Source organism: Vollenhovia emeryi, unplaced genomic scaffold (assembly GCF_000949405.1).
Source record: "Vollenhovia emeryi isolate VEMERY1.0 unplaced genomic scaffold, V.emery_V1.0 DF939979.1, whole genome shotgun sequence".
Lineage (NCBI taxonomy): Eukaryota > Metazoa > Arthropoda > Insecta > Hymenoptera > Formicidae > Vollenhovia > Vollenhovia emeryi.
The window spans coordinates 1-10,307 of NW_011966387.1; the positions used below are offsets into that span (position 1 = coordinate 1).

A 10,307-nucleotide genomic window follows, 5' to 3' on the forward strand; every position below is an offset into this window, starting at 1 on the left:
GGGTATAACCAGTATGGGCACTCGCTCTTTTGTTTCACGTTCGCGCCGATCCGTACTGCGCATCCGACATGTTTTAGCTATGACCAATCACAGGATTTTTGTACGTGTGTTAGTGCAAAGTCGGTGTGACATTGAAAAATTTGCAGTTTTGACGAATAACGCGTTAATACTTTTATACGTTGGAGCAAGTAATTACATTAATTACTTTTATTAGAACATTTTTTTCATAGGCCATTTCCATTTACAATAAATAATGTATTACGCTAGTTCGTACGCGCCTTTCCTGGATACGATCCTGAAAAGGGTCCAGGCACTTTTAGCCGTTGATACACTGTTGGGGCTATCAAAAACATGGCGGAAAATTGAGAACGCCCAGATCAAAGGCGCCGACAGAGAGTGTCGGAGTGCAACTACTGGTTATACTGTGGTTTCCCAGGAGTACGAAGATGTTGCTGTTGAAACGTGGATTCGAGGCGAGCGGGGCGAGCCTCGCGCAAAACCTGCCGAGAGCGTCGAGGCCGCTCGCGGCGTATTCCTCGGAGCCGAGCGGACCGGAACGTCGGTATCGGTTATTGGCGCCCCAGGAGGTGAAGGACGAGCCGTGGTTCTCACGCGTGTCTTGGTGCTTTCAGAGTTTCGAATGCTGGAGTTTTATTCCAAGTATAAAAAGTCGTGACGGAGAAGCGGAAAGTGGCCAAGGTGAACATCCCACCGTCCAGGACGGCGCAGATGCCCGTCGACCAGGACTAGCCGTCAGTCTGGCCGGGCGCCCGGGCGCGCGAACCTTCCACCTTCCGTGCCGCTATCGTTGTGCCAGGACTGGGTGGAAAAGGGCGCGCCGCCCAGCAAGTGCCACAACACCGAGCTCCTCAAGATCCCGAATTTCCTGCATCTGACGCCGCCGGCGATACGGCGGCACTGCGAGGCGCTCAAGCAGTTCTGCACCGAGTGGCCCATCTGCTTGGAGACCGAGGAGAAGTGCGCGAGGCACTTTCCCGTCGAGATCGTCGCGTCCGATTACTGCTATTCCTCGCCTACCATACGCGACCCACTTACCAGGATTGTGAGCTTGCGAGTGTGGCTGTCCTCTCTTCACTTGGACACCCACGCCAAGGACAAGCTGCTGCGATTGCTGGGAAACAAGTACAATCCGGCGACCGATGTGATAACGATCACGGCTGACAGATGCCCGACTAAGAAGCAAAACTTGGAGTATGCACGGTACCTTCTCACAGCGGTGTACCACGAGTCGTGGGTGAGTGACGGCCCGACCGTATCGATTATTGATGAGCTTAACGAGTAACGCGAGGTCTTGTTTGCAGAGGGTAGAGTTGTGGGAGGCTGAGAAGTCGGTGGCAGACATGGAGTACTTTGATTGGGACATCAGCCCGAGTCGTACGAGCCTGGTCACGCTGTACAAATGGCCGGAACCGCCGACCTACAACGATTACGAGACCATTCCGCACGCGACGGAATACAAAATCGCTGTATCAGACCTGATAAACAACGGCGAGGATCAATACTTGGTCAACAAGTACAAGGAAGTCGTTAAAAACTTGTCAAGTTCTTTCTTAAAAGCGATAATAAAGGTTGAGCGTTGTAAAACATTGTATTGTATCACGAAGAACCGAATCCATTTCCCCGTGGTTTCCATAAGCGGCGTCCTACTTGACGAGTTCAATTCGCCGTGTTGCAATTTCACGCTCGTTACCCGTCGTGACTAACACGCCGATGCGACGGAATCGTAATGGTATTCGAATTTACGTCAATTTGAATGTAAACGCCAACAATCGGAGCGTACGAAGAGTCAACCGGAAACGCTCGGTATTTATATATATTCGTCGAGCACGTCGAGACCGTCACTCGGCGATGTAAAGATTTCGATGACGAGGTATCGCGTGGCGTTAACTTTTCGCACGTAGTTGTTAAAATGCGCTGAGGACCGTCTCCCGCGTGTACTGCACGATATAAGAAGCTCAAGTAGCCGCTCGGATTATAAAATGTTGAGGATCACGTTGCTCCTTGGTGCGTTCGACATCATTCGATGCGAGATGCGAAATTGGAAAGGACCGTAGGCGAAGCACCGTCTTGCAGTAATCCGCCCGTGTTACTTATCGGATACGTACAAGACGGAGCCGAGGGGCGTGTCGTTTCTACCATACCCGAATTCTCCGAATATACTCAGCGCAGCTACTACGGAGAATTCGGCTCGACGTCGCCGGCTTATTACCAGTACTTCTTTTCTTTTTTTCAAATAATCCATAGTAATAAATAGGTATTAACTTTAAGCTTAGCTTAACTCGTTCTTTGTCTCCTTCCAACTGTTACCTTAGAAAGAGACAAATGTGAATAAAAGTAATTGCAAGACTAAAATCTGATAATCTCTTTAGGGTTGCCAGTAATAAACAACAATGTAAAGTTTGAGCGCCTTTAACCGGCAAATGTTTAATAACTGCTAATTATATAATTGTACAATGCGCGACGTTTCGACCATGGGTTTCGGTCCTTTTCAAGTGCAAATTTCTGGAAGAGAACAATTCTTATCGTCGTATTATCATCTTAAATTAACTTAATTACATTACATGAAAATATGGCTTGTCATGTCGGATGAATATTATATAAAGAGCATATCGTACATGTACATAATATATATCTTTTCTTGAATTAAGCTACAAAGAACGTACATAGATAACATTGAAAAAAGTCATTTTATTAGAATACTTGACTTTGCCTCCTTCAGCGCGTGCAGTCAATAGCATAATATTTAAAATCTCGTATCTGTTACAAAAAAATCTTATTTTAAGTCTTATAGTAATAAGGGAAAACGACATGCAACTTGCGATATATAAAAAGCTTATTATAATCCATTGGTAAATAAATAATGAACGCGTTTTACGGCATACAAGGCACGCAGGTTTACATATTTATATATCTACAATATATCTATATAACTTACACAATAACAATATGTCGCAAATAAAAGCAACGTCTGGCCGGCTTCAAGCCGAGCATTATTACCGCAGAAATTGCTTATACTTCGCTTAACGTTCGATAAAAGCCTCTCATGTGTCTTACAACGCTAAAACCTACTTTACATGCATACATCCTTCTTGCTATTAATAACGTCTCATTATTCATGTTTCTCGCAGTACACAAGTGACACTTCGAGATTGCATCACCAAGATCAATAGGAGAAAGACAACATCAATCAAAGTCTAGCACGAAAACGGGTATAATGAGTTAAAAATATATATAAAAAAACCGGCAGTCTATTACAGAGTCCGTATAAATGCCCAATTTCAATTATTTCCGGTCGAGCTGACGAAATTTCCATTTTTTTTTCTAAACAATTGCTTAATCATTAATTAGGGCGATGCAAATCGTGCAGCCGAACGGAAATAGAAATCCCATGCAGACCGATCGTCGACGATTGCCACTTAGTCGCAAAATACAGAACGCGTTTATCAAAAATTAAAAATGCAGTAAAGTAGGATCGAACAATTTTATATTGCGAGGATCCAACGACTTGAAAAACGCAAGCGTATCAAGTGCAACGTGTGAATAAGCGGGTTTAAATTTCCGAGGATTTTCAATAGAACGAAAAACCGGTAATTAAATTTCATTATTCGTCAAAGACTTTAAGATGTTCAAATCTACATATTCAAAGGTCCAAAATTAATTACGTTTCAAAACATTTACTTGTCCTAAAATCTGAACAAAAAAATTCGAAAATCGCGAAGTCGTTAATGAAGCATTTTTAAAAACGCAAACTGTATGGTATACTACTTGAACAGGATATTCGTAATGTCAACACTGTACAGCTAAACCTCTACATATTTTAAAAATATACATATAATGTTATTCTGAGATGATATGACTAGTACCATACTCTGTTTTACCTAAGCCAAGTGTCTCTTGAAAATTTTTTACTTCTTGGTAATACTGCATAAAACCGCTACCTCCATTTGTCGTCCTTTCTCTCACAGGTGGAGAATGATTCGATACCGTTTTCCGGAGAGGCGGCAAATCAATCAATCGGTACTACCCATGATAGCGTTAGCACCCACGCGTTTTCCCGTTCGCCAGCGTTGGAACAATCATTATAGACATCGCGCTATACTTAGCATAGTCAATAGCATAATATTTAAAATCTCGTATCTGTTAAGTATAGCGCGATGTCTGTAAGGCCACAATCTTCTCCATCTTGTGTCCAGGTGCCAAATTTTTGTCTAATCCTACCATGGAACTCTCGTAGACGGTGGAGCTGGTACGGATCTGCATAGAAAATAGAAACGACATCTCATAAAGCCGGGCAGGATTTATAGCGAATTCGATTGCTCGCACTAGGGAGTACATGTTAAGGAGGTTGGCTGCTCAAATAAAAATGAATTCAAATTTATAGAAAAATATATACATTAAAATGATAATATATATAAATATACATATACAATATATAAATATATATATTATATATGTGTGAAAAATGATAGGAATTTTATAAAAATATTTTTATAAAATTCTTAACATTTCTAACATGCTTTCGAGAATTAAATTACAGATATCGTAATACTTTGCTATGTTGGCCATGCGCAATAGTATATAACTTCAATAATTAATTATTCGACAACCATCCAGACAATTGTCTTAAACTTTTGCATGGAGGACAGATTCCCGTAGACGAATATTTTCTATAAACTTGAATTTATTTTTAGCATCTTCATTTCAGCAACCATCCTCCTCAAGGCATCGTTACTCTCTCGCAATGAAAAGAAAAATATCAAATCTGCATTTGAATTGTTAAGTGTCGATATAAAGGTTTACGCGGAAATGCAAGGCCTGGTGCGATCTGTGGAGGTTTAAAAAAATATATGAAATCACTATTAAATGATCAGTTAAGTTACAGTTACAGAGGGGTATATTAAATACTCTAAAGAGGTATTTAAGACAAAGTTAAAAATTGGGTGTAAAGAAACGTTGGTGTGCGCTCAGTGCGCAAGCAACCGAATTGACTGTTAGGCCGCACCAAATATTGTTTGTACACAAATAATACCTACTTCTTCCCAACGGTTGGCTTATGATTCGGATGGGTTGTTATTAGACCGCGTCTCTCCTTGTTGTGCATCGCCTTAAACGCCGCGTTTACTTTCTCCTCGGAATTGTGCCGGGGAAGTGAGGAATTGGACGCGTCGCTCTTCAGTTTATTCAGAATGGCGATACTTTTTGCACTCATTTGTAGAGGCCTCTGTTTGTTCTCCTTGTCCACCCGAGTGTTATTCTGTGCAGTAGCTTTATTACTCGTCCCCAGTTTCTTCGTCTGCTTGGCGGGTGTACTGCCGCCTTCGCTGCTCTTATCGGATAACACGCGCTTCCTGATGAGTTTTTTCGCAGCAGTTCCCTCCCGCGAAGTCCCTTGCGCAGATTCGTCCCTCAGCAAGGACTTAGTCTCGTGGCTGCTGCTCGCGTTGTCGGCACAGCTACTTTTAGCCATGCTGTAGGTGAAGCTCAAGACGTTCTCGTTGTAGGCTTCCTCGTCGTCCATCCCGGGTATCGCCGTGCCGATCGCTGGCATCGAATTGTTCAACAGGTCCATCCCAATCGTGCTCAGACACGTGAACATGTTGAAGTCCTGCCTGCTCGTCTCCTCCGAGTCGGACCACTTGATATTTCGAAAACCTTCGAGCAGTTTGATCAACTCCTTGAACTCGAGCTGCATCTTCTCGGTCATCAAGCCGTGGCCCTTGAGCATGTTGTAGTAATTCTGCAAGGTGTTGCTCATGGTCTTCGTTATGGTGTTAACCGACTGCATCTCGCACCGCAGAAGACCGTCGAGTTTACTCATGTGCAGCTGCATACTGGGGATCCAGCATCCCTCCAGTTTGGAGATTTGCAGGGACAGCTTGCTCTGCAGGCTCTCGTCGAGGGGCCTGCCGCTCGCCTCCTGTATCTCTGTCTCGACCGAGCACAATGCCTGCCACGTCTCTTGCATCTGCGCCCGAAGGGCCTCCCTCTGCCGTTGGAAGTAATGCAGGGACTTGTTGACCCGCGACTTCCCGCTGGCATTCTGCTCCTCCAGCGACAGGGCGTCGTTGGCCGCCGTTAGATTGTGCAATCTCTCGTCCGCGTTCTTCTTGAAGAGTATCCTGCACGCCAAGATCTTGTCGGAGCTCTCCAAGGTCAGAACCCTCTCCACCAGATCCCGCTTCTTCTCGTACAACTCTACCAGCTTGTTGTACGTCTCCAGCATGGCTCGGCTCGGCTTGCACACGGCCGGCTGGAGCGCTCCATTCTCGAAGGCCGCCAGTCTCGACTTCAATGCGTCTATCTCCTTCTTCTGCTCCTCCACTATCTTGATGTAACCGGCAACGTGCGTCTCGCAAGACACATTCTTCTTGGCGATCGACTTGATCTTCTTCGCGCGATTCGCATACCTCAGGGTGTTGTACGTGTCCTCGTAGGTGAAGCTGCTAGGAGCGATGTTGGCTATCATGACGGTGCGGCAGTTACCGCCGAGCGAGTCCTTGAGTAGCCTCGTGAGCTTGGAATCACGGTACGGGATGTGCTTTATGCCGTCCGCGAGATTGTTAATGCAATTCCCGAGAGCCAGCAGGGACTTGTTGATGTTTGCGCCCTCCTTAAACCTCGCGCCCTTGCATCCGGTAGCCGAGGCCCTCTCGGATCCCGCCAGGTCGATCATGGACAGCTTGACCCGCTGCACCTGACCGTACAGCTTGTTAGTCATCATGATGTACACCTGGAAAACAGCATGGCTCCTGCTGCTCTCCTTATTGGCGTTCGTTGGATGTTGAGCACGATTCTTATTACCCTTCGCCAGCAGCGAGAGCAACTCCTCGGCGTTCTGGATGACGATCGGCTCTAAACCGGCGACCACCACTCCGCACCTACTGTCCTCCCTCAGATGCAGCTGGCCGGTCTTGTGCAGCAAGTTCTGCACGTTCTCGTTGTATATTTCCAGGTAGGACACGCCCAGATTGAACTCCCAGTGGTGGCTCTGGTTCTCTATCTCGGCGAACAGCTGCGCCATGGTGCGGTACGTGATGCCGAGGTCCTCCCTGCTGCCCAGCATCGTGTGAGTTTTGCCGGCGCCGGTGGCACCGTACGCGAACACAGAGCAGTTGTAGCCGTCGAGGAGGCTGCTGATCACACTCTTGGTGCTTCCCTCGAATACGTCGGCGTTGCTGGACGCCAGGTCGAACACCCGGTCGAAGATAAACGGCAGCTGCTTGTTCTGCCTCTTCAACATGTCCCTGCCCTTCTGCGGCACGTTGCGGAAGAAGAAGGGCGTCTCGTGCTCCTTCGGGTCGAAGATGAGCATCTTGTCGTCCACGACCTCGATGACCGTTCGGCAGTTTTCCTGTAACTCGCGCTTGTTAGGCGGACGCACTCTCACGATTACCTTGATCGAGATCTCGGAAGTGTCCTCGGCTTTCATCGTAGAGCCGCTCGTGCTCGGCTTCGCCGAGCCGGGCGACAGCCGTTTCACGCCCGCCTTCCTCACTTTGCTGGGCGAGAACGCCTTACCCAGGTCCTTTTTGTTCAAAACCATCCTTTGTTAGCGCTGCAGAGATCGCCGCGAGACCTCACAGTGCCATAGCTTTCGCGGCGAGAGATTTCAGAGATTGGAGGAGCACACGTCACTTACGTTGTCCTCACACCGCGACATCGCAGTCTCGCCGCTGCTTCGCAAACTTCCCTTCGGCTCTCGGCGGTTCGTTTCCGTATTCCGTACTCGACGCACGTACAACTCGCGGGAAGTAACTCTCAGGTCGCGAAACCGATCGCGCGATCGACGTGGGACAAGTAACGAAACGCTCTCGTCAGCCGTCGCTGCAACGACGTTCGCGAAGGGGGGAGCCGTTTGGCGTGGCTTGGCGTTACGTTGATTTTTGAATTTTAATGTCAGAGCGCGAATGAGAGCGTAGAAGGCGGCAGGCAACGGTGGGGCATCATCCAATAGCAAGAGGTGGAGCGGCGCGCCGAAAAAAAGTTGTCACGCAACGAGCGGCGAGTATACACTCCCCGCTCACCCCTCACCGATCACCTTTCACCACGCGTCGTTCGCTGCTCGACGCTCGGCTCTCGCTACTTGCCCCTCACCCCTCATCCTTTACATGTGGTTATCATGAAGCAATATGATTATAATTGCAGGTTGCTTAAAGCGTAATTGCTGATGCATTTCCTCCATCTGAGAACAGTATTTTCCGGCATTAATAATTTTACCAGTACCGGGATTCTGTAACTTGCTATATCGATGTTTTTCGGTATCGAAATTAACTAGCGACAGCAAAGACGTTAAAAACACAGCTTTCATAGGTTGGTTAACGATGCCGAAATCCATCGATAGCAAGTCACAGAATCGCCGTACAGGTTTCAAGAACGAATAATTAATAATGCCAGCTCAACAGACGTGGAGTTATTACTATTCATGATAACGTTCGACCATATGTTTCAAGAACAACAGTTTAGAAATCTAGAAATTATACGAGAGTTGCAGCATGAAACTCTTTTTATTTGCTCGTTTACAAGTTACTAATTATTTAATATTACTATTTAACATAGGGTCTTACGGAAACTGAGATAAATAATAAATCATTCAAAAACTATTAAAAACCAATGCTAAAAATTATATTTTTTGTATCATGTTTTTCAAACATGTAAAAGTTATCTGCGAAGTTTTAAAACAATTTGCTTGCTCGTTTTGCAACTATTATTAAGAAAGCGCAATGATCATCAATTGACGCGATATCGACGACGGAACGTAATGACGCCGCATCCAGACTTAATCTTTCAAGCAAAAAAATTTTTACATTTTCATTAAACTCAAATTCTATTCACAATAAACAATACTTTAAAATATGATTTTATTAATTTCTTGTAATTATGTATCTCGCACGCGTGTACTAGCTACGCTTACACTTGGCGCGAGACACTACCGTGTCTCGTGATAGATCAGAATGCTCTGTTCAATTTTAATTTTCTGATGTTCTTACAAAATTAAAATTGAACAGAGCATTTTGATTGATACATAATTATAAGAAATTATTATAATAAAATCATATTTTAAAGTATTGTTTATTGTGAATAGAATTTGAGTTTAATGAAAATGTAAAAATTTTTTAGCTTGAAAGATTAAGTCGGGATGCGGCGTTATCACGTTCCGTCGTCGATATCGCGTCAATTGATGATCATAGCGCTTTCTAAATAATAATTGCAAAACGAGCAAGCAAATCGTTTTAAAACCGCGCAGATAACTTTTACATGTTTGAAAAACATGATACAAAAAATATCATTTTTAGCTTTGGTTTTTAATAGTTTTTGAATGATTTATTATTTGTCTCAGTTCTCATAAGACCTTATGTTAAATAGCAATATTAAATAATTAGTAACTTGTAAACGAGCAAATAAAAGTTTCATACTGCAACTCTCGTATAATTTCTAGATTTCTAAACTGTTGTTCTTGAAACATATGGTCGAACGTTATCATGAAACAGTAATAACTCCACGTCTGTTGAGCTGGCATTATTAATTATTCGTTCTTGAAACCTGTAAGGCGATTCTGTGACTTGCTATCGATGGTTTTCGGTATCGTTAACCAACCTATATGAAAGCTGTGCTTTCAACGTCTTTGCTGTCGCTAGTTAATTTCGATGCCGAAAAACATCGATAGCAAGTTACAGAATCCCGGTACTGGTAAAATCATTAATGCCGGAAAATACTGTTCTCAGATGGAGGAAATGCATCAGCAATTACACTTTAAGCAACCTGCAATTATATGCATATTGCTTCATGATAACGCTCAACCACATGTAATGGTCGAGGGGTGAGGGGCAAGTAGCGAGAGCCGAACTAGTGCAGGAGAATTAGACTTTTTTTTTAAATTGTAAACAGGCATTTGTTTGCATGAAATGGTATCGGAAGGTCATTAGAAATGAAATGTATGTGTTTGAGACTCGTAAAAAGTTGGGGAAATATTTTTAAAAAATTCACGAAGCTTCGAAAAACAGGTTTTTCGCGCGTGAAAAGGAACCTATTAGTTCTACGGAAAAAAGTTTCGTACAAAAAATGTAGATATTACGAATACCTACAAAATGAGACCAAAAACGTTAAGATCGCTCCACACGTTAACTTGTAAAAAAATTAAATCCATCAAAATAGGTCTGTTTTTCACTCGTTTATTATTAATAAAGCTATGAACGTAGGGCTTTGAAATTGTAGTAAAATATAGTGCTTTTTATGCTTAAAAAAATGAGCCGAAAGTCAACTTGAAATGTTTATTAGTTTTCGCAACA

The 10,307-nt window shown here is 44.1% G+C and overlaps 1 protein-coding gene and 1 pseudogene across 2 annotated transcripts; one reads left to right on the plus strand and one right to left on the minus strand.

The window, feature by feature from the left end:
- The first annotated feature begins 331 nt into the window (after positions 1-331).
- On the plus strand, positions 332-1,987 carry LOC105556493 (annotated as a pseudogene).
- A 429-nt stretch (positions 1,988-2,416) lies between these two features.
- LOC105556494 (kinesin-like protein KIF18A) lies at positions 2,417-7,926 on the minus strand. Of its 2 annotated transcripts, none has more exons than XM_012003592.1 (2): positions 5,101-7,926; positions 2,417-4,110 (listed from the first exon to the last, which is right to left on the minus strand). In XM_012003592.1, the coding sequence occupies exons 1-2, from the start codon at positions 7,562-7,564 to the stop codon at positions 4,028-4,030; spliced, it is 2,547 nt and encodes an 848-aa protein (XP_011858982.1). In that variant the 5' UTR covers positions 7,565-7,926; the 3' UTR covers positions 2,417-4,027. The 2 variants fall into 2 exon arrangements, with proteins under 2 accessions (XP_011858982.1, XP_011858980.1); XM_012003590.1 differs by having other exon boundaries at positions 4,028-4,275; positions 5,055-7,924.
- Between the last annotated feature and the right edge of the window lie 2,381 nt (positions 7,927-10,307).